This window comes from Limanda limanda, chromosome 7 (assembly GCF_963576545.1).
Source record: "Limanda limanda chromosome 7, fLimLim1.1, whole genome shotgun sequence".
In the NCBI taxonomy this organism is placed as follows: Eukaryota; Metazoa; Chordata; class Actinopteri; order Pleuronectiformes; family Pleuronectidae; genus Limanda; species Limanda limanda.
The window spans coordinates 28,970,218-28,995,010 of NC_083642.1; the positions used below are offsets into that span (position 1 = coordinate 28,970,218).

The 24,793-nt window shown below is 40.7% G+C and overlaps 2 protein-coding genes across 3 annotated transcripts; one reads left to right on the plus strand and one right to left on the minus strand.

The window, feature by feature from the left end:
* Positions 1–348: 348 nt before the first annotated feature.
* On the plus strand, positions 349–7,403 carry LOC133005230 (large ribosomal subunit protein eL22). Its single transcript, XM_061074840.1, has 4 exons — positions 349–405; positions 1,193–1,300; positions 1,468–1,592; positions 7,204–7,403. The coding sequence occupies exons 1-4, from the start codon at positions 394–396 to the stop codon at positions 7,346–7,348; spliced, it is 390 nt and encodes a 129-aa protein (XP_060930823.1). The 5' UTR covers positions 349–393; the 3' UTR covers positions 7,349–7,403.
* A 1,035-nt stretch (positions 7,404–8,438) lies between these two features.
* On the minus strand, positions 8,439–18,703 carry rcc2 (regulator of chromosome condensation 2). 2 transcript variants are annotated; one of them, XM_061074431.1, is made up of 13 exons: positions 18,646–18,703; positions 17,400–17,621; positions 16,753–16,846; positions 15,188–15,331; positions 14,916–15,047; positions 14,559–14,647; positions 13,943–14,057; positions 13,228–13,394; positions 12,925–13,105; positions 12,654–12,759; positions 10,809–10,881; positions 10,632–10,709; positions 8,439–9,611 (listed from the first exon to the last, which is right to left on the minus strand). In XM_061074431.1, the coding sequence occupies exons 2-13, from the start codon at positions 17,598–17,600 to the stop codon at positions 9,507–9,509; spliced, it is 1,485 nt and encodes a 494-aa protein (XP_060930414.1). In that variant the 5' UTR covers positions 17,601–17,621; positions 18,646–18,703; the 3' UTR covers positions 8,439–9,506. The 2 variants fall into 2 exon arrangements, with proteins under 2 accessions (XP_060930414.1, XP_060930415.1); XM_061074432.1 differs by lacking the exon at positions 18,646–18,703 and adding an exon at positions 18,309–18,359.
* Between the last annotated feature and the right edge of the window lie 6,090 nt (positions 18,704–24,793).

Genomic DNA, 24,793 nt, shown 5'->3' on the forward strand with positions numbered 1-24,793 from the left:
GGATGTGACACCTTGTTAAACGCTATTGGACCAATTTTGATCTGTGAATATGGGCTATACGAATAAAATGTGATTGATGGATGGATGGACGGATAGATAGAAATAGATATGTCAAAGTCAGAAAGGGCCATCCTGGGTCCCTATACTGTTTGTTATTCATGCAAAATACACTCTGTTTTCATAAAGCTCAATCCACATTATCTCTTTAATTAATTTGTATTTGTGTTATTTGGGGCGAAATATTTTAAAGTTAGCATATGATTATGACTAATTGTACTCTAATGTCTTATGAATCGATCTCAGATGCGCGGATTCGATCGACGATTCGGCACTTGATTTGTGAATGATGCGCATGCGCACGGCTCTGGCTTCCTCTCTACTTGCTTCTTCGCCATGGCTCCTATTGTGAGTAACATCGCGTTTTATTAAAGACGCAGAAATGTGGTTTGTAAGACGCGGTTAAGTCAGAGGGAGGCCGCGGGACTAAGCGTTGGTTTGTGGCTGTGGCTGGAGGCGAAGAGCGGGGCTGAGGTTAGGCTCATACTGGCCGTAAGAGAGTTAGTTCGCCGGGCTGTGCTGTGGCCTGTGGCCGCCTCTTCACCGGAGCTCTCCACCACGTTGTCCGCTCAGGCTGTGTGGCAGCGGGGTGTTGCACAGCACAGTACGGCTAGCGTAGCTTAGCATGTGCTAGCTGGACATGTTTTAAGGGATCTGGCGTCTGCGCGTCTTAGCAGCATGCTAATGGAGCTAATTCTGAGTTTTCTCTCGACTGTCTGCAGCCTCGGTGTGTTTTCGTTTCACAATCACCTCCACAGTGATGCTGCGTCGTTCAGTGAGATAAATGTAGACATGACGGTTTAGATCATAGGGCAGGATGGCTAGTACCCCTGCGTGTTTGAGGGTTTTCCGTACTAGTTTGTTAAATTGACAATCACCAGATAGCAGATATCAGGGATCATCAGTTGTGTCCCTTAGTGTCATCTGGTGTTTCAGCCCCTCTGCTAAGACAGGCCCACCACAGGCTGGTCAGACCTGGGGGTCTGTCCCTGACATCCTGGGGCCATGATGTAGTCTTCCCTCCTGACGTTTCTGTAATGGTCTGGTGCAGGGCTCCTCTGTAATCCTGTGAGCATCATGAACTATGTGTGTTCAGTCCTGTGATAACCTCAGCTGTTCTGTATTTTGTTTGCAGAAGAAGCAAAGCACTGGTAAAGGTGGTAAAAAGAAGAAGCAGCTCCTGAAGTTCACACTGGACTGCACCCATCCTGTTGAAGATGGCATCATGGACGCTGCCAACTTTGTAAGTCCACCTCTTATCAGATGGTTTTGTTAAAAAACACATTGAATACAGATACAAGTGAATGTCATAACTGTGTGAACAACAATGTTACAAAAAGTGGATATGTTTAGCCAGATCATTGCAACTCAGAGTAATGTGCAAATGATTTGTGTGTGTGGGGTTTCCAGGAGCAGTTTCTTCAGGAGCGTATTAAGGTGAATGGAAAAGCCGGCAACCTTGGTGGTGGTGTGGTCTCCATCGAGAGGAGCAAGAGCAAGATTACCGTGTCCTCTGAGGTGCCCTTCTCCAAAAGGTGAGATTGGAAGCATTGGCACTTGATTCCCTCTCATGGTACACTGGTTTGAGAACATGCATGGGCCAGGGGTCACCACATCTTTTAACTGAGTGTGTTAGAGTATGCTGACAAGGCCGTCATAGTCCAGAGGCTGTGAGACATGCTGCCTGCAGAAGTCACTAGGGAAGCCATGTTGGTCTGCTCTATCCCAATACAGGTTTTTACTATATAGCCTGTTCCCCCATTATTAGTGCAAATTGAATTATCAACATAATTTTTTTTTCTTTTTATGATATTACTAGGGCTCTACAATATAATGAAATGTATCGCCATAGCGATATCAACATGTGCGATTTACGTATCACAAAAAAAGACTGCTTGAACTTCGATAAGTGGTGTTTTTTCATTGCACCCTTAATTCACGCTTTGCATGTCAATATATTTGGTCAATCAGATGGAGCTCCCATGCCCTAGATAGTTAAAGATATTCAGGTCATTGAAGCATTTTTCTTCAAGTAATCATTGTCTGAAGAATAGAATAGAGAGAACAGAGAACTGCAAGGCTACTACTGTGGAAACTTTGAGTTATCACGTTTGTCCCAGGTCAGATTCATCACCATCAGTGGTTGAGCTTTTAAAAACTGTTCATGGTCCAAACATAAAAAGACCACAAGTTAAAACTGTAGGTGGACTTAGTGGACCTGTGCATGGCTCCCTGGGTGTCTGCCCTGGACTTGGTGGCGCTGTGGCTGGGCTGTGCGCCTTCTCCCTCGGGCTATGGAGCTGTCCGTAAAAAACATATTGTTGAAATGGAAATAGTGCTTTAAATTTTTTTTCAGTGATTTACAGTATGGGGTCAACATTAGGGCAGCACGATTTATCGAAAATCTATCGTCATCACGATATCAACTCTGAAGTAACTCTACTGCTCTCTCTCTTAATTGATGTCTCTGACTCGCTACAGTTTAAAAGTTGATTTGTTTGTCACAAAAATATCAACACTGATATTCGTGTAATCTATAAGCATGGAGCTGGAGCGCACATGATAGAGAGAGAGAGAGAGGAGCAGTAAATTACTGACAGCTGCTAAAAAGAAAAGTGCTGAGGGAAGCTGTGCATGGGTCCCTGGCGTCTAGTAGGGGTGCAACGATTAGTCGACGTCGTCGACAAAAATCGATGACAAAAATAGTCACCGAATAATTTACTCGTCGATGATTCGTTGGTAACGTCATAGCGCGTGTTCTTCGTGCCGTGCAGTTGAACTAAACGTCGTTTTACCGGAGGTGCTAATGGAAGTAGCTGAGGAGTCAGCCATCTCACTCCCTTCCTATCTCTGAAAGTCGTGCCTGTGCAATAGTGACAAAACAGGGACCAATGGCGTCCGTTCCATCGCGTACCCGGAAGTCAAAAGTTCTGGAGATCTTCACCCTTAACATAGAAAACAAAACTACCTGCAGTATGTGTCAGCGGGCCTGCTCTCCATGGAAGCATGACACGAGCATTTGAGGAGGAGGCACGTTTGACATCTTAACGTAAATGATGCAGACTCGCCTCGGTAAGATAGCCTGTTAGCTAGCTTGCTATATAGACGTTTATACCTGTGTGCAGGATTCTAGAATCCATTACAAAAATATGGTTTAAACTTTTTAACGAGTTTAACAGCGTAATGTTATCCTATTGCCTGACAAACGTCTTTTTTAATCACAAATATGCTGTTCGAAGAAGACTGTAGTTTCGTTTGTTGATGTTTTTAATGCTGATAGTCTCCCTTTCCTTTTTTTAACAGGAAAAAATGGATACTTGATTTAAATTTATTTTAAGTATCAGCACTTGGCCTGTCCTTGGTTTTAAATAGACATAAACTTGATTTTCTTTGCTTTTGTGTAAACAGTACCCTTATATGCAGCAAAGTTTATTAAAAGACATTTTTTTTTTTAACGAGGTATCGATCTTTATTGTTTTTATTTTCAGTCATCACATGCCTCGAACAACCTCACGCTAAATTTAAAAGGTGTTGGCTAAATAAGAGCAATTTAATATTTGTATCATTCATAATCCGATTAGTCGATTAATCGTTTCAATAATTGATGACTAATTGACTACTTCATCAGAATAGTCATTAGTTGCAGCCCTAATTACTATTAGAATTATTAATATTAGTCGAATAATCTAAACGATTAACTTTCCTCCAAAAAATCAAATTGACCTTTCATTTCATTTCCGAAGCGCCGTGCAGCGCCAAGGAAAGCCAGGCGCCTCCTATCCACCCCCCTGTTAAACCTTTGTGCGGTTCACATGGGCTGCGATGCGCCGAGCCCTGCACCGATGGTTTCGGCGTCGAGTCTATTTTTTCCGCTCGCCGCGAGCGTATCGAGCCAGGAAACGCACTGAAAAATTATATTAAGCTATATATATATATGATATAATTCATCAAATATGCATCCCATACTTTGTATCCCCTGTTGTCCTGGAGTTTTAATTTCCTCAATCTTCCCATTCACATAATTAAATGTCCCCTTCTGCCCATCCACTACAAGCACACAAGCAGATAGACAGAGAGAGAAAGAGAGGGGTGGGGGGGGGGCTATGAAGACCATCATCATTTACCCCCAAACCAGTACATTGAACAGGTTACATACAACAACAAGCGGTTGAGAATGGCGTTGCGCTTCAGCGTCCTGTGTAAACCCGGCGTTACGTAGTGATATTGAAGGAGAACATTTGTTATAATGAATTGAAATGAAACATTTTAGAAATCGAAAAGGTAAATTCATAAAATAAAAATGCGTCTGTTTAAATATTGATGTCGATGCATTTTCAGCCTTGACGTCTTCGATCGATTACGTCGACTAATCGCGGCAGCCCTACACCATATACTTGCATTTGTTATTTGATCATATCATCGCAATATTCAACAGTTATTGCATATCGCATGTTTTCCTAATTTCGTGCAGTCCTAATTACAGCTGTTCTATTGCACAAAAAGGTGTGAAGTGAAATTGAGCCATAGGGAGTAAACATTTTGGAGCAATAAAATGCTTATCAACTGCCTGGTCTTCAGAAGGTTGGGTCTGGATCCCACATGTTCATGCAGGTGCAAATACAGTAGATGTGACATCTGTCCAGTCCAATTGGATGAGCCTTTCTCCGGTTATTGTTTTAATAATGTAATGTACGACAGGCTTGCCCATCTGTCATTATCATACCAGTGTTATCATTACTCCTGTGAAATCAGATTGACTTGAAGTTTCATCTTAGGCATCCAGCAAACTGTCATGTCAAACCTGTTTCACTTCATTATGCTGTGTTCGCACATGGTCTCGAGGTTGGAGAAAGTCCAGAGGCTCTCACTCAGACATTTGTGTTCAGACACAGAGCCCCTCCGGAGAATGTCAGCAGTATCTCTAGTGTACGTTTCAAAATGGTTTGGTTACATTCGAGCTCTTAATCAACTGATCATAATGACAATGATAGTTTACTGATGTCATTTATCAATACGTGATCGGCATCTGCGTCTATTACCTTAGTGCTGACATCTGATCCTTCATCTCCATTCTGCATGCACAGTTACTGCAGAATGTATACAGTCTGATAGGTATAGTCTATATAGGGTTGCAAAATTCCGGGAATATTCAAAGTTGGAAACTTTCCATGGGAATTAACAGGAATAAACTGTAAATGTTGTGGGTAATTTATACTAACTGTATTTACCTTGTCATATACAGACATAAATATAAACATTTTGTTTTGTCATAGGCTGATTTGAGCCCTGAGGAAACTTTGGGCACTTGACTATATGCTTCTGCATCGTTGTGTCCTTCTTAACATAGGTCTTTGAACAGCTTTTCCTTCTACATTGGATGGGGGGAAATGCCTCCACACATGAGAGAGTGCACGTGGCATTGTTCTGTAGAATAAGATGAGAAAAAAGTTTGTAAAAAAAACATTAATGCAATGCCAGAGATATAAATAGTTAGCCAAACAATTGGAATCATCTGTAAAAATATTTTACAATTGATGGGTAAATGAATGGAAATAGGCTAGATGAACAGATGAACAGTCCTCAATCAGCATGCTAATATATTTTCCCCAGTAATATCATCGAAACTTACCTGACTAGTCCTGCACACTACAGCAGGCCTCAATAGTGCTGTAGTGTGCAGGATGCTGGGAATTATCTGTGCATGTGATAGAAGAATGCACAGTGGAGGGTTGAAATTCAAAGTGCAGTGTGTGTTGCATTCCGTACATCTTTAAAATGTCAAAATAGAGTTTTGAATGATGATTTTATTGCTCAGCGTTTAATTTGCGTTTTTTTTTTTAATTCCCAAGCTTAACTTCCCATGGAAATTTACCAGAAACTTTCCGCCCCTTTGCAAACCTAAGTCTATTTAATGAATATTACTTACTTTCACTTCAGGATACATAGCAACTGACTAAGTAAGATAAGTAACTATCAGACTGTATATACTCACTGTGCCTGCAGAGTGGTTCAGAGCTTGTGATGTAACCAAAGCATTTTGGAAAAGGCATCTCTTAAGCTGCTTGCAGACATGCACTGAAGTATAGAGATACTGCTGCCATTCTCCGGAGGGGTTGTATGTGTGAACACTGATGTCATAGCAAGCCTTCTGACTTTCTGCAGAGTTTCTCCAGCCAGCCCCAACTAGTTTGGAGAAGCTGATGTGAGAACACAGGAGGAGATCCTCTGCCGGATTCACTGCGAGTGAGTTGTAGTGTTGATGACGTTTATAACACATGAAAGCGCTTAACTGAAAAACAGAAAAGTATATAACAAATATCTGCAGATGACGTACCGGTGCCATATATGTATAAGACATGGACGAAGATGTCCGACAATCCCCTTATGCCTTTTCCTTGTTTGGAAGGCAAACTCCGGTGAAAGTCCGGATCCACTTTTCCTGACTTCTTTCTGATTTAATGTCTGAAAACTGCTTCATATTTTACAATATATATAACCCTCTCAATACCTGTTTCACACATCAGTGGATTCAGCTGCCTGTCAGGTTTGTTACATCTGTAAAATATTTTGTTATTTGCCTTGAAGACATGACACAAGGCCTACTCGCATAAATACAAATGAGGAAGAAGACAGTATTTGTATGGAGCCGGACAACTGACACAAACCCGGGTGTCTGTGGTTTCTCCTGCCAAATTTTGTATGAAGACAATATATTGGCTGGATGACTGAACCACGTGTGTTATCATGAGCAGAGAAAACTTCATATCTGAAAACTTCAGGTATCATTGACCAGCTGTTGGCAAGTTAAACAACCAACCCCGACATTTACTGCATTCTGAAATCCCTACATCAGGCACCTGCCTCGTATTTAAATTGTATCACTCTGATTTCCTTTTGACTTCCTTTTTTGCATCTTCCGTCAACCTGCGGCTGTCACTCACTCTGTTTGATGCTGAACAGTATTTACCGAGTTGCTGTAAACAAGTTTGATTAAAAATTTCAGCAGTGATAATACGACTATTATGAATGATGGCATTAACCATCTACCCTGTAACATTTTCAACTTATGTCACATTTAATGTCAAACTGTGAATGACCAGTGATTCATCTTTGACTGAATCTTACACATTGTCCACTGTTTTGCAGATACCTGAAATATTTGACCAAGAAGTACCTGAAGAAGAACAATCTCCGTGACTGGCTGCGCGTTGTGGCCAACACCAAGGAGAGCTATGAGCTGCGCTACTTCCAGATCAACCAGGATGAAGAGGAAGAGGAGGATGAAGATTAAATTGACAATTCATCTGATTTTGTACATTTAAATAAATGGGGTTTACAGTACAGAAGCTCGTCTAGGGTGGTTTCTTTGAAATTTCTTCTTGGTGCCACATCATTTGACCTGATGACAGGTGGGTGTTGCAGTTATGTAAAAATCCCGTTGTAAACATCTCCCATAAGAACAACAGGTCTATGGCAGACCCACAGAACCTGAGACATCAGGCACATATCAGGTCTCTTCAGTGTCACAGCACAGAGCAGCATCCATTATCTACACTGGTTATCCTTTGAGGATTGCAAGTAGAGCTGGAGCCAATGGGCAAGAGGCGGGGTACTTCCTGGTCCGGTTCATGCTGACGCTAACCCCCTGTCAGAAAGAATATGGACTCTAAAGGCCGATTTATACTCGGCTTTTTACGCACGCACGCGAGAGACGCAACACGCCCCTCGCGTACTTGCGGGGGGTGTGTTGCGGCTTGCGTGCGTCAGCCAATTTTTCTAAAGGCCGAATTATAGTCGTTTTTCACGCACGCACACAGCTTCTACGGACTCGTTTTGGTTTATAGTTCCCCCACAGTTGCGCGTGTTGCAATGCAATTCACCGCCAGACCACTAGCCGGAGTAATGTTTTTTGTTGAAGTCGGCTCTTCTTCGTGTGTGGCACACGTTTATTGACATCGCCACGGCGGCTCCTCAGAGCCTTTTTCTGGCGGACGAATCCGCCGGTCAGTGACGGGTTATACGGAAATGCGACTCCGGAAGGGATGTAGTAAGCAGACCAATCACAAGCCTTGCGGGCGGCTCGCGTCGCTTTGTCGTATAGTTAGAAAAATTGGCTGACGCACGCAAGCCACAACACGCCCCCCGCAAGTACGCGAGGGGCGTGTTGCGTCTCTCGCGTTCGGGCGTAAAAGTTGTCCATTATTTGCAGAGATGTGTTGGAAAATGTTTTAGTTAACCTTGTTTAATCTGCTCCAAAATTAGATCATGCGAAGAGTGAAAATCCGTCCTTGCATTGGTGAGTTTTGTGCACACACACAGGTAATAACAATTAAAAAACAAGTATAACTGCAGCACAAGTGGTGAGGTGAAAAAAAAATCAATTAACATGACACCTTTATTTAACCATTTCAATGAAAAACAATGTAGCCGATATATTTTACTATAAAAAAAAGAATGCAGCACAGATTGAAGAAAAACACCGGTGCTGTTTTCAAAACAATAATACGCCTTCATTCCCAGCACACCTCGGTACACAGAACCATTTCCAGACAGGATATTATTGGTTCTAAAAAATTTCAACTGCTTGTGAAACCTCTTTGAGCATTGGAATAATTAATATGACTCAAATTAGCAAATAGAGATCAGACAGTGTGGTCTTGGAAGGACTGAGGTGTGCATCCTTGATGCAAATACTGAAGACGACTAAAGGAATGTAACATCGAGTGAAGTGCACTAACTCAGAACATTATGTTCCAAAATCCTGATTGTAATCTGTGGCAGCTGCACACACGCACACACACACACCCTCCCCATACTGCCACGCCCATGAAATCAGACTGAACAGCTGATTCTCTGAGCAACAGAAACACAACTTCCATATCCTGAACATACATGTAGAAAAAGGCACAGGTAGGGAGTGTTTTTGAAAACCTTTGAAAAGCCCTCAGAAGAAAAAGTCTGAGGGCTCAGCTGTAGCACCCGTATATGTGACAAACTACTATTATTTCAAATACTGCAACAAAGAAAACAATAATAGGACAAGAGACATGAAGACATCAATGTTTGGCTGTATTACAAAATGGAAAAGGGTTTGGGAAGCACAACTGTGTTGAGTGCTTGGAGCAAACTGTTGCTTGTTCACTGGAGGTGGGAAGTGACGATATCTTGACCATTCCTTGTTAAATGTGAGTTGGACCGTCCAGAGGATCTGTCCACCTCCAGTCCCATTTTCTCTTATTTTAGTGTCCTAATTGGTGTAGAACCAGTTTGCTGGTAGCTGAGATGTGTGGATATCTTTCAGACTTTAGAGAGCCACCCCCCCTGAACTCAACCATCCCACTAGCACACCACCATGACCGGCCCTTACTAAGTAGGCAAGATGTTCCTGCTGAGCAGCGCTGGTCTGTGCCCCAGTGAAAAAGGTTAAGGTGTCGTTGTTGAAGGTCCAATCAGAGTGTCCGGGGGTTGTACTCAGGCAGCTTTTTCAGTCTCTCCTCTTCCTGCTCAGTGTCCTGTCTGGCAATCACCAGCGTGTGCGCGTAGCCCATCTCCACCTGCATAGACAACACATGACACTCAGTGATCTTTTCCGGGGACATGTTACTACTTCCAACCTCAACATCTTAAAGTTTCAGCTTTTATTCTTTGAGGCCTTCAGGACATCAGGTATAATAACAGACAGAGAGCTTTCTGCTGAGTGAAGTAATGCTCTCCACATGTTCCTCTTACCAACATTGTGGCTCATCACTGCTCAAATTAAACACCATCTGAACTCAAGATGAGTTTCGGTGCATAACAGCACAGGATGTTTAAGTAAAGTAAGTGTGAGTGGATGTGACCAAAGCAGGGGAAACTAATTCAACAGGATAGTTCAAGTCAATGTATTTACATGAACTTCAGTTTACTTTCTCTTGAATTTACTTGGGGAACATTAGGAGACACTTAATCTACGCAGCAGCATTTATTTTTTTAGATTAAGATTATAAAACACTGTACTGGCATTTATGGTGCTGAGGAAAAAAACTAAAACCTTTTCAATTAAGCCACAGAGGCTGACGTTTTTTGTTTTGAGTCAAATATCTCACCAGTCACATGGATAACCACAACACTTGAAACACACGTTCTTGTAATTAATTTGTTCAGTTTTCCTCCAGTGTCATCATCAAATACCTTCAAAATTGTCATTCCCATCCACCTGAGCTGCACATCATGTTTAGTGCCACAATCACATGCTAACAGGCTAATCTCAGATGGTGAACATGGTAAATATTATAAGTGCTTATAAGTTAACATGCTAGCTTAACACTAGCATGTTAACATTGTCACTGGGGAGCATGTCAAGCATGCTGACGTCAGCTATTTGTTCAAAGAACAGCTGTAAGCAGGGATGGACACTGCAGTCTGGTTTAGATATAACCCAGCTCAGATGTATGCACTCAGATGAGCCCAAAAACAACCATCTGCATTTTCAATTTTAAATGGTTCAGCGTTCACTGTGTGTTAGCTAAAAAGGGTTGGGGCCATAGGAGAAACACTTAATCATTATTAGGACTTTGTATTATATTGCCACTTACCTGTTCAATGTAGATGCCATCCAAGGTCTTAACCTCCTGAGCTGTGGTGGAGGATTTGGGTTTATTGTCTCCATATCCCTGAATGTCCATGAAAAGATAAAATCAGTGCTGAGCTCCCAAGCAGCACAGCAGTCACAACAATCCCACCCCCACATCTGCTGAGGCCTCAGGACTTACCAGCTCTCCAAATGTGGGTGAGGGGCCCCAGCTGATTGTACTCTCATCTGCAGCAACGATGATGCTGCTCTTCCTGTTAAATAAAAATACACTGTCAGACTTCACACCGAGAACAACTACAATACGCCAGTGTCAAGCTAGGGATTGTCGTCACTGGCCAACACTTGTAAGCACCAGCTTCTGCTTTCCTTTGCCCACGATATTCTTACATACTAATAACTAGGGATGAGCAAGTACAGCATTATCTGTATCTGTTAACCATATGAATTATCCATATCCGTATCCGTACTCGGAGTGGGCGGGGCCTAACCCGGAAGTGGGTGTGATTTAACCCGGAAGTGGGCTGGTTCAACATAACTTTCTTTTTAACTTTGAAATTTTTTTATGATTTTTTTATTTTTATTTTTTTTAAATTTATTTCCACACCAGGTGTGTGTGTGTGGTTGTGTGTGTGTGTGAGTGAGATGCGAGGGACGTTCGCTGTCTCCCGGAGAGATGAGCACTCTGTGTTTTTGGTGTGGAAAGACGTGAATTGTATTCGTTCGCAAGTCATAGAGACTGGTTTTGTTATTTTCACTTTACATTAACACTTAAAGTTTAGTGCAGTGTAATTGTTTGCCGTGATAATTAAATGCCAGTGTGATAATAAATGACAATTTCAAACCATACAAACTGTCATGTTGTACTGTATTTAATAGAGGTTTACTTTACTGTAAAGTAGGTGTGAATGTAAAGTGAAAATAACGGGGCCAGTCATTGTGACTTGTGGACGGATGTGGTTCGCGTCTTTCTGTGCTGGAAACACAGAGTGTTAATTTCTCCGGGAGACAGTTAACGTCCCTCGCATCTCCAGCGCTCCTCTACTGAGCCAATGCAGGTCTCGTGAAAAATTTTCCAAAGACTCGTACCCGAAGACCCAGTCGGGAAATGAACGAATAATTTCTGCTTCCTTGACTGAGCCTATGGAACAGTCCCGATACGCAGTGAACCTGAGTGACTGAGAGACAGAGAGCTGTTGTGTGAGTGAGTGAGCAGAGCCGTGTGTGACGGGCGGAGCGCTGTGACGCTGTGTGAGGATTTTCATTCAGTCCGAGCACAGATAATGACTTTGATTACTCGTATAATAATCGTACTCGGCAAAAGTGCTTTATCCGGCTCATCTCTACTAATAACCTGACCCTCTGCGTTGTCTTTATGCTGTTTTACAACAACAGGAGTTTAGGGTCATTCTAGAAATGTCGTTAGAATCTGATGAAATGCATTTCTTTAAAAAAAAATTTTTATACAGTGTTAATACTATGCAAATGATAATATTATGTTAATACAGCCCCTCCAAAAATGTTTACCATTGTGATGTAATTATCTGGTTGACACTTAAATATGATGAATATTAGTCATTAGATCAAAATTTAAAATTATAAATATGAGCTTAGCGCCATGCATGCAGAGGCAAAGTGACATATGTAAAAAAAAGTGCGGAGCAGTGGAGGCAGCTCGCAGAAACTGCTGATTATGACTCAACACTCTCGCCCTCTCATTTACTGTACATTTGCTTTGAGTTTGAACCACAATTATTTACAATCAGGCAGAAACTCATTTTTTGTGTATAATCTCCTACAAGACATGCGTGTGTGTCTAGAGTCCCAATAAGATCTTCCATCAATTCTAGTAGGCATTTTTTATAGTATTTTGAGGATTTTAAAATGATGTTTAAGGTTATACAGATGATATATGTACCAATATCATCATGAATTATTTTAGTCAGTTTTGTTAACGGAAATCTGATTGTCCACACAAATAAATAAAAAAGATCTGCTGCTACCGAGAGTAGAACAAAATACGCACCCACACGACATACTGCGGATCTTCCAGCCACACAGATCCTGCACGGATTTGGGGTACATGGTTGACTCTCTGGAAGTGTTGGTCACCCCCCAGAAAAACAGCCCTCCTGCAAATACAACACTGGTCAAAATCTACAAGTACAGCAACACCATACAGCAGTGTTGATCACATGGGTCACTTTAACTTAGCTTACTATTTAGTACTTAGTATCAATAGCTTTAACCTGAACATCAACTAAATTAAATTGCACCGTGATGTGCTCTCCTCTTACCCATCTCGCTGAGCGCAAAGGAACACTGGTAGCCTGAACAGATCTGACTGGCACCACGTCCAGGGAAGTCAAACAGTTTAACCAGTCGGGGAACCATCTCGTCCTTCGGATCTGTGTGGCCCAGACGACCGTAACCACCAAAACCCCAGCTGAACACTCGCTTCTGAGAGTCCAGCACCAGCTGTGCGTGCACAAATACGCACATATAAATGTTTAGTTTAAAAGGATAATAGCATTAGACTTTAAGATTTGGAAGAAATGTTCGATTTAGTTGAAATGAGATTGATAAGTGTATATTCTCACTGTGTGGTTGCCCCCGCAGGCCACATCTCTGACCACCACGTTAGGCACAGGCATGACCTGACCGTCCTTAGACTTCTCAATAAAGATGGCAACCCGACGAGGAATGAGCTCACAGTCAAATTCAATGCGCTGGGCACGAGCTATGAATTTCCCATCACTGTTGTGACCTGCAGTGCAAGAGTGGTCAATGTTATACAAATACATATACAGACAATATACATAATGCTAGATCACTGAGTTAACCAACCAAGAATAAACTTGTCAGTGCTCTCAGGTGAACAAAATTATGGAGTAAACACCGCTTTTAACAGTGTTGTTGCACTGACATAGAAAGGTATCACACTACCCTGCCAAGAAAAAACAGAACTATAATTATCAATTTAAGTTATAATTGTATTATAACCAATACTTTAAGAATGACAGTGTTTAAATTATAGGCAGACTTCAAGTCAATAAAAGAGTGCTGACTTGCGGTCGCTGCTCCACATGCATTTGCTTCTAGTGACCGGGCATACATGACGTACTACCGTGACAAACCAATCAACTATTTGCAGAGCGTGTGTCTAAAATAGCAGTTGTCAAGAAAATCGAAGCACCGACGGACACAGACATTCCTCCATTTATAGTTATAGTAGATAAATAGCAAAGTTATTACAACACACAACAAAGATGAAACATGGAGAGCAATGATTGTGTTTGGATGCTGTTAAAATACCCAGCTGTCCATACTCCGGACAGCCAAAGGAGTACAGGTTTCCTTTGCAGTCCACCACCATGCTAAATTCAGCTCCACAAGCCACCTTCACTAGGGGCTGTCCATTGTAGGAAATCTAGAGGAAGAGAGAAAGTTTACGACAGAGCACAACATTGGATGAAGCTATTTATTCTACAAACATTTACTGCTAGAGCAGAAAAACCCATCCCATCTTCATTTGAGCTGCATCACAATTCTACTGGGAAGGAAGTATCAGTATAACCTTCAAAATAAGCCACAACATAAGCTGTGCCTGTGCATGCATGTTTACCCAACAAACTTGAACTCAACCACACAAGGTGGAATATTGTCATCCAGGAACCCTGATTTTAGACTGCATGAATCTGTCACACTGCTCTCTTGATTAGGCCCTGCGACAACCCTGCTGACAGCATAAACGCACTATAATAATTTGAACATGAGTAAAGGCTTTCACCCACCCTATGAAATATGCAGCAGAAATATGGAAATTGTGTATCTATGCATGTCTGTCTGTATGTATTGCAGTGTGCATTTGTGTTAGCATATCGGTAGCCTGACTCTGCAGTGTGTTCTACTTGGGATGGTGATGACTTACTGCTGCGGGGCTGAGGACGGCATCAGTTTGGTTGCCTTGGCCAAGCTGGCCAAGCTTGTTATCACCAAAAGAGTACACAGTACCATCGTCTGAGGAGAATCCATGAACAAACAGTCAGCAAACACAGCAGCTTTTATCAACCAACATACTCTGTGGAATGGGTTTTAACATTGAGCTATGTAAGTTGGACTCTCCCCCCCCCCGATGACCAAGACAATCAAACTTTGTGTTAATTCCAAACAATGAGTACAACAGATCGACACCAATTAAAAAATAAATATCTGAAATCAGCTGCTGTGCTGTTTGGCTATAATGAAAACAGGCATCATTGATGATAAGCCAGCCCTGGGGCTCTACCTGTGAGTGCGAGAGTGTGATTGCGTCCACAGGCTGCAGCAACAATCACATGATCTGCCAGCGCCTCGATTAACTTGGGAGCCTCAAGGCGTTTGGTGTCGCCTTGACCCAGCTGACCTTTGTCATTACGACCTGAGGAAGACATATCAAGCACAGTGATGACAACTCCTTCAACTCTGGATATAAAGCTGCATACAGCACATTACATTTGTGGTTTAATGAAAGGTTTTGAAACACGCTGCATTCAGGTTTGAATGCAGCGTGTTACTTACCCCAGCTCCAGAGCTTGCCCTCAGTGGTCATCAGGAGACTGTGTGCAGAACAGGGCCCAGACACCACACAGCTAACCTTGACATCGCTCAGACAGCCGTAGCGGTGAGGACCCCACAGATTCTGTCCCAGGTTACGGAATGCAGCTGGAAACGGAGACATCATTATATCCATAACAAACACAGACTGTCAATACAGGGGGTTTCTCAATATATCAGTATTCAGGATAACCTTAACTGAGAAATAATTATTGATATCATGTTAAGGCATTTAATAACATCATGAAAATCAAGTAATCCAATGCTTCTCTCATTTCTATTTATTTCTGTGGTGATGCAGTAACTATCTGTTTCACACACCAACATAGGTGTTAGTTAATAGTCATGTTTGGGCGCATCGTTTGCTGAAGATCTTGTCAGTCTGTTTATCATAATGCAATTTCCAAAAATGAGAAATCAAACCAAATTACGTATAAACAGGAAAAGACACTATGTATAGATTGTGTTGTTCTTGATATTGTGAACTAATTTGTTCACAATAATTGTGTCAACACTCATCTCACTTTCTCTTATTTGTTTGCTGACAATCGTAAAAGAAGATAGAGAAGAATATCAACACCTTACAATGTAATGCTTTCTCATCAGATGGATATCAACATGGCTATTGATGGGGGGAATTTAGTTCTAGTTTTCTTCTCCACTTGCCTAGTAGCCTCTTCACTGGTCCTATCAACAATTACACCTCAAGCTTTAATGGTTACTCAACTCTGTCAGCTGAGCCATTTGTGAACGTTTTATACACAAACTCAGTGAAAACAGCCACCCCAGAAACATTTAGTTTAATTACTTTTAAATCCCTAAAACTGGGCACCGTGTATAACTATTGGTATATCTTCCATACACTACTTTTTGTTGTTCATTTATTGATCCAAAACTACTTGGCACTTTGATGAAGTATCAATTTAAAAAAAAAAAAGGTAATATGCTGAAGCACAGAGCCTGACGAACAAAAATGAGTGACAGTCCAATATTTCCGGCCTTGAGTGTAGGTTGAGTGTAACTGCACAACAAAATAATTATTTGAATGTGTGTTTGGTGCTGTGGCAGGCACAGCATCTCGTCTATCTAGAGATGGTCTTTGTCTAGACAGCTGCTCCTGCTGACACCCCCAACCCCCATTCAGTCTCAACAAAGCTGAATTATCAGTGTGTACCAGAGTAGTTAGAAAAGGATAGACTGCCCCATGCATCAGTGGGCCTGCAGCAGGGGGGCAGCACAGAAAATACATACATATGAATAGGCATTAATGTCACAATCAATTAATGGGATATCAATGGTATTAACACATATGTTCCCATCTATTATTGATTCTGTCTGGCTGTACAACTCCCTACGTCTTCTCTTCGCACCACAGTGCATTGTCAGGAAGAAAAGAGAACATCAAATCTAAACATCAGATTGGTTTTATTTACTTGTGATTATTTCTTAACCAACAACTGTTTATCAATCCACCCAGCGACTTCCATGACTGCAGGGTGGATTTTGGCTTTGAAATCCAAAAATTCTACCTTGAAGTTTGGGCACCTCCTTTCTTCCAATCAAATCCCAGTTGGTTGCTCCAAAGATGAGTAGTTGACCTTTTACCTTTGGGCATTCAAGTTTCTGTAGAGAGGGAACAATGAGGTCAATAACATGAATAAAAGTTCATATATTGTAGCATTGTATCATTAATTAATTCAAAAACCTTATTATTTCTACAACTGCAGCAAATTGGCTGCATCTGTGATTTTATTAATAGAATATTTAAATATTGATGAACAAGGAATTTTAACTACATCATTCTGGTCACAGTCTAGCAAGTAACTTTGCTACAATAACAATCCCAAAAAAATCCATCTTTGTTGACACTATGGATAAAAAGTGTCTGAAGAACAGTGGTTGAATGCTGAAACCCTTGCTGCAGAGTGTTCAGCTGAAAACAGATGACTGAGAATACTTAATTCCATGACAAGCTTCCCTAAATATTAGGGAAAAACACACACACATTTTATTAATTGTTTTGAGATATTAATCCAATATTCTGACTCCTCTTTTAATCACAATTATCGGTGAGACTGGTCATACACAGATGGGGGTAGAAAAAAAAGAGATGTATTTTATTAGTAACCGTATTTTGAGTTTCCTAAACTGGTTTTAAACACTGAACCAAACCCACTATTGTCTCTTTGACGTCATCTGCCACAGTGACGGGCTGCAGACCAGACTTGGCCGCGGGCCTGCCAGGTTTCTTGTTGTTCTCCTGCTCGAAGTCAAACTCATCATCGCTACTGAAGTCTCTCTCTTTCCTTTTCCCGCTGGCCCTCTTCTTCTTCACCCCACCATTCCCTGAGATATCCGTCACCTTCTTGCGTGGCATTTTTTCAATAAGATGCGGTTTCTGTGAGAAAGAAGCAGTGAACGGGTAAAAAAATGGAATTAAGAATGAAACTGACTACAATTAAAATATGAGGATTTAGTGGAATACTGAAAAGAAAAGTAAAGAGATCTTGGTTCTAAGCCGATAAATATATAATTCTAGAATAGTCTGAGAAGAGTTAGACAGTACAATTGTGATACATGGTCATTCATCTTTAGCAGCACAGTGAGACAGAAAATAATCAAACATGCCTCAATAAAGAGGAACAATATGGAGTAATATGTTATTCACGTTACACCCCAAATTTGCTGATACCAACATTTGCACATCATGAGTGGAAGAATGGCATTATTACAGCGATGAGAAGCCTTTCTGTTCGTTATATTGACTTAAAGAAGTGAACAGTTCAGACACACACTGAAGAACAGCATCTGTACCTCAGCAGTAAGTTTACTTTACAGAGCCCTGGTTGACTCTGTTGAGGAGTAACAGTGGTTAAAGTAGAAAATGGGTCCACTTTCCCCTAAGTTCATTCTTACTCCTCTTGTGTTTAGAGCCAGGAACAAATAAACCAACAACATACTGAACCGTGTACCGGTGTCGCTCCACAAGCTAGCTGCTAGCCTCATTAGGCTAACGAGCTAACCACTGCCGCTCTTTGTTCACATAAAGCTCGGGCTGTAAGCTAGTAGACGGGCTAACACTCACCGTGTAAAGTGAAGGCTCCACGGTAAGATACGATAAGATACGGTGAGGCTGTCGCTACACAAACCACCCCAGTGAACGTTGTACCAACACACTAGACTGAAATTGATCAAATACAGACGGACTGGTGGGCTTCTTTGTGCTTACCTCGCTGCTGTAAGCTAACAGGCTATCTAAATAAAGACGTGGGCACCAACGTTACATTCAACGATGCGACAATACAAACTTTTCAACATTTCCGTCATTGCCAGTGTAATAGTTGTGCGCACTCACAGGCTGTGTGATCCTCTGAAATAAGATGGTGTTAATAGTCTGATTAAGGTAAGAATAAAATACGTACGGTGATTTCCTGATTCAGCAGCTCTCTGTCCGTCTCCGGGTTGATTGATTTGAACAAAAGAAGCTGCAGTCTGCTTTCACACCACGTGGTTTGCATTTACTATTCATACAGGAAACCAAGCAGCCACCGACAAACGGGGGGCCGGAGGAGACAAGAGACGGACCCACAAACTTACAAGTTGGGTCCAAGGTTACACTGAATAATAACCACACAGGAATTAAACACAGACACCACGTGTACAAATACTTCAGTTTAGAAGACAATGATCTGCTGTTAAAACCACTGTCAAAACTTTTTATAAACCAACTAATCCAACTGCTTTTCTTTCCCTTCCACGGAAGAGCTTTTACCTCCGTCTCGCTGTGTATGTTGGTTTTTGTCTGTCTGTTTGTGTATGTGTTTGTTTACCTGTCTTTTTGTTCATGTCTGTCTGTTTATCTGTTTGTTTGTTTGTCTGTCTGTGTCTGTTTACTTCACTGTTTGTGCATAACTGTCTGTCAGGGTGTGTAGAGAAAGAGTAGAGCCATGTGGAAAAATTCAATATTTCACAGAAGATGGGATTTCTGTATTTCCTACCTGGATGTTGGACTTGTTGTGGTTCCTTCATCTGACTCGTGTCTCCCAACAACTACTACTAAACTAACGAATGGTATATATTTTCTATGCAAAAACAGCTAATATATGCTGACTCAGATAAATGGTAAAAGGATTTGTATTTATATAGCGCTTTTCTAGTCTGATGATGACCACTCAAAGCGCTTTACAGTACAGTTTCACATTCACCCATTCACACACACATTCATACAGTGCATCTACTTGCAGCACTTTGTTATTCTATGGGGGGCCATTCAGGGTTCAGCATCTTGCCCAAGGACACTTCGGCATGCAGATGGTTCAGACTGGGGATCGAACCGCCGACCGCCGTCGTCCTCAGGTTGGAGGTCGACCACTCTACCCTCTCAGCCACAGCCGCCCATAATCAGGAGAAGCAAGGATTATTTTGTGTCCGTTCTTTAACATGGTGAGATAGGGTGTCAGCCTTGGAGGTTTGTGCTCTCCTAGTTCCACAAATTCTTCGTCGTAGTAGTGGGTACATTCACTCTTCTTTTAATAACTGGATATAGCAAGTTTCCATCCATAGGGTTTCTGATGTGTTAAAGACAGGTTTTATATGTAACCACAGTAGATATCAGAATAATACAAGACCTTAAGAACAATCATTAAAGATCTCTTTTTTATCTTCCGGCAACATTTAGTTGCTGCGATAAGCTTTGGTTACTTCCTCCCATAGTTTTATGTAAATCCGATGAATGTGTTTGATTTCCTCAGGGATTCCAGATCATGTATAGGACCATGCCTTGTAATTGCGCATGTTCCCATTTGACAACTGAGCACCCAGAAAACATTCTACCAATGTTCCTTGGTTGATAAAACATGTTTGTATGAGTTTAGTGACATGCTGCCACAATCAAACAGGACGCCAGGATTTTGAACAGGTTTCCAGCAGATGGCAGTATTTGACTGTTTGTGTTACCGGGGCCAATAACAAGAAGTTCTGTTTTGTATGAGTTTAATTGACAAATAACTCAGCCCACTAAGGACAGCTGGTTTAACAGGGTCATCTGTATTCTGCAGAGAGATCTTTTTGACAGCTGTCCCCATTATTCTGGCCAAAGCTGTATATTAATTTGTATTTTAGCATGGATCCTGTTGTTAAACACAAGGCCGTAGTCATGAAGTGAACATTGGAGGGGACCAAAATCTCACAGCTCATTATTAACACAAAAGATGAATTTGTATGTATTTTATTATTTATAGCAATGTTGAATACTTTATTGTAAGTCTAATGTGTGATTGGTAATATAAACATGTTTACGTGTATTTTATATAACTACATACTATTTTTTAAATATTTTAATAAATACAATTACATAAGTATGTAAATTTATATAAAATATACATAAATATCTTTGAATGATCATTTATACATTAGACTTAAGAAATGAGACAGTAAACACATTAGGGCCCACAGTGTTAAATATTTTATTGTATTATTTTTTAAACAATGAACAGAAATATATGCATTGCTATAGATCGATGAAGACAAGTACAGTTATTAGCAAAAGGTTTAGAAAATTGATCCTGAACTGGAACCTGGTTCGCTTGGTGGAAAAGGGATATCGGACAAAATGCATGCAGAGCTGCTAGAAACAGTATATGAGCTGCACTTCAACATAATTCCTTAATCATTCGAAGTTTCAAACTGACTATTTCGGGTGGTGCTTTTCTGCTTTTCGTCATAGTGTAACAGTTTTATTATTACTATATGTCGGCCAGTTTACAATTCAATTTATTGGGGGGGGGGGGGGATTTGACCATATTTAATGTAAAGTAAACTAATATGACAACTGCCCTGGTTCAATCTACTGTGGAGTTACAGTGGTTAAAGTAGAATATATTTCCACTTTTCTCAAAGTACCTTCTTCTTCTTGTGTTAAGCACCATGAACCCAAAAGCCAACAACATATTGAACCACGTACCGGTGTCGCTCCACAAGCTAGCATTAATTAATTAATAATAATCAATTAATAATTAACCATTAATAAATCCCACTCCCAAATCTCTGTTATCCCATTTATAAATACACCAATCTTTCTTTCTGCATTGGCTTTGTTTAGTTTTTTTGACAACTGCTCATTCAACCTTAAACTTGGTATCTGTGTTGTCCCCAAGTAAATGTAGTGTCCTTACACTCACTTGCAAAATTAATTTGCAAGTGAGTTTTGTTACTGTATATTACTCAAGTGATTAAATGAATAATATCCTATGTTCTACAAACACTGATTCTCCACTCCAGGAAAAGGAATAATCGACACTACCCTTTTAATTTGTTAGGTGCACCTAGATAAACTGTATAATTCAAAATGCTTGCAATAGATTCTCTCTTCCCCAGGATTGTTAGGTTCAGTTTGTATTGAACCTGAATTTCTTGAATTGTGTACTGGGTTCTACTGAGAGGTGTAATATATATATAACATTTTGTCGAACTTGATTCATATAAATGGGACGGACAAAATGTGACTCTTTCAAACAAATTCGATAAAAACTGAATATTATAATATTTGACGGCCTAAACATGCGTAACTTTTGTTGAAACTTTTCATAAATTCAGATGTATGGGAAATTTCCGTATCAAAGTTTTTCGTGAATGGGCGTTATTGATCTGATAGCACCCCCTAAAGTCCAGTCACCCACATCAGACTTAAACAAACTCCTCCAGAGGATTAATCAGATCGGCTTCAAGTTTGTTCAGTCGTATCTAACCACCTTGATGATAAAAGGTAGTACTCTTTGTGAGCTTTTGTTGGAGGGCTTTTCTGTGGCATCAAATTTCAATGTTTCGCAGTGAGATAGGAAGTTGTTGTTGCTTTAGTTTACATTATCCAATCTGCATCAAACTTCACATGTTTGATAAAAGTCATGCCCTTAACACATCTACATGCCAATTTTGATTCATAGTGGCCCTACTGGCATCAAGAAATGACAAAGCATCACCTACTAGCAACAGGATGCGTGCCTCCACAACTCCTTCATACACTGTGAAAACGCAAAACATAGTACCAAGCCGTGTCAACCAACCTCCAACTGCGCAAGCAAACGCAGCACACCCTGAAGCGTGCCGACCCAAAAATTACAGTATTGAACGATTCCTGAGATATCATGCTTAAATGATCACCGCATTGGTAAAAGACAAAGAAAAAAAAAGAGTGTATGAAAAATCAAGTTAAACTGTTATAAATTTAGGTTTTAAAGTCTTAGTCACAAATGACAGTAAACGCTCACACAGAGCAAATACATGAACAATGTGCAATGTATTTCACTTAATTTCTTTATATTTGATTTAATTTTGGCATTAAACAATTTCCATAATTCATCAGTAAGAGCTGAGAGAGAGCTGTAACATTTGGTGAAAAACTTGAAAAGGGCTACATAAGGTGAAAGTGACATTTTTAAATCATGAACTGTCCATAACAGATAACAATATATCCAGAGTCAGCAACTCAGCAATGTGTTTTTTAACATCCAGCAGTTGCAAATATCATGATAATGAATATTTTAAGATACATTTATTTGTCCCAAACACATGCACAGACATGCACAAGCACACTCATACAAGGAGGGAAATTTAACCTCTGCTTTTAACCCATCTGGTGCAGGACACACAGAGCAGTGGGCAGCCATGTACGGCGCCCGGGGAGCAGATGTTGGGGGAGTTAGGTGCCTTGCTCAGGGGCACTAGACAGGGTAGGGAGAATCCTCTTGGATTTTTGTCCACTTGACATGTAAGGCCAATAATAACTGTGTTTAAGCTCTAGGTATGGTCTCTACCATCTTCTGGAAAAATATTTGGCTCATAAGCTGCCACATACATCAACATGTTCAGCAGCTGGTAAAAATAACAGCAACATCTTCCATACGTCACAATTTAATCAAATAAATAGGAAAGGAGAGTGAGTAAGTAAATTTAATTTATGCTTAAAATTTCAGGCAAGGTGATTCTCAGGGACCCAAACAGAATACACTACCTACAGTATATTACAATAGAAACATGTAGATACATACATAGTCAAAAAAGTTAGCACCAGCAAGTGACTGGACAGCAATCTGCTCCGCAACAGTATGCAACTTTTTGAAGTAATATTTAGTCCTACACTAAAAATAAAAAGTTGTTTTAAGATCAGGTGACTCATTTTGAAACCGTTTGATACGATTTCATGAGAGTTCTTACAACTCCAATTTTTCACAATTTAGAAAGCAAAAGATTGCTTAGCTGGAGGTGAACAATTATTACATTATCCATCAGTTATTACACAGTCTACTACAAACTAATCTCTGTCCTTCTCCTCTGTCACTGACTTATGTTCTCTTCTTACTGAAGTCCTTAAGTGGCAGCAGCCAGGCCCCAGGTCAAGTTTGTGCCCTCTGTTGCTCCTATGCTGGCCGAGTGGAGGACTCATCGGCCTGCAGCCCCACAATCATGGAGCCCAGGGTACCATTGCTGCCACCGTACCGCTCCATCTGAGCAGCCACGCTCAGGCCAGGAATGTCTGTCCGAGGCTGTGGTGGAGTTTGGCTCATTATTGAGGTGGGAAGAGAGACTGGGGTGCAGGTGTTCTCACTGAGGCTCTGCACTGTCACTGATGACTGGCACAGAGGTACAGATGAGGTGAATTCAACATTACATTATTTTTCTGTCAATTTCATATAATGTCTGTCAAAAACACAAAGATTGAAGGTTGGTGGCAAACTATTTTCTTTATCTATATCAATGGCATTCAAATTTACAGGCTAGCTCTCAAGCTAAGCTTTAGGTGGATGTAAATGATTTGCTTCTCACTGGTAAAGTGGAAGTGAAAGTGCGGGACACATTATAAATACAAATGTGTATATATGGTAAACTGACTGACCGGAAAATACTTTTCTAGTCTTATTTACTACTCTTTAAAGCTGTAATGCACAAGTTACATTTACCCATTCATTCAATCAATCAATCATTGAAATTTGATTTGTATAGCCCATATTCAAAAATCACAATTTGTCTCATAGGGCTTTGACATGGTGTGACATCCTGTGCCCTTAACCCTCAACAAGAGTAAGCGCCTCTATACTATACGACCTACTATATTATTGTATACTGCACTATAGTATACTGTACTGTGGGCGGCTGTGGCTGAGGGATAGAGTGGTCGTCCTCCAACCTGAAGGTCAGCAGTTCGATCCCCAGTCTGACCCATCTGCATGCCGAAGTGTTCTTGGGAAAGAGACCCCCCATAGAATAACAAAGTGCTGCGAGGAGATGCACTGTATGAATGTGTATGTAAATGGGTGAATGTAAAACTGTACTGTAAAGTGCTTTGAGTGGTCATCAAGTCTAGAAAAACGGTATATAAATACAAAACCATTACCAAAACCATTACCATTACTATACTTTACTCTTATATACTATACTATATCATACTACACTATATTAAAGCATAGTATACATACTATTCTATACTATAGCATGTGCTATAATATAATATAGCCTGCTATACTATACTAAAGCATACTACTGTACCATAGCCTACTATACTATAATATAGCCTGC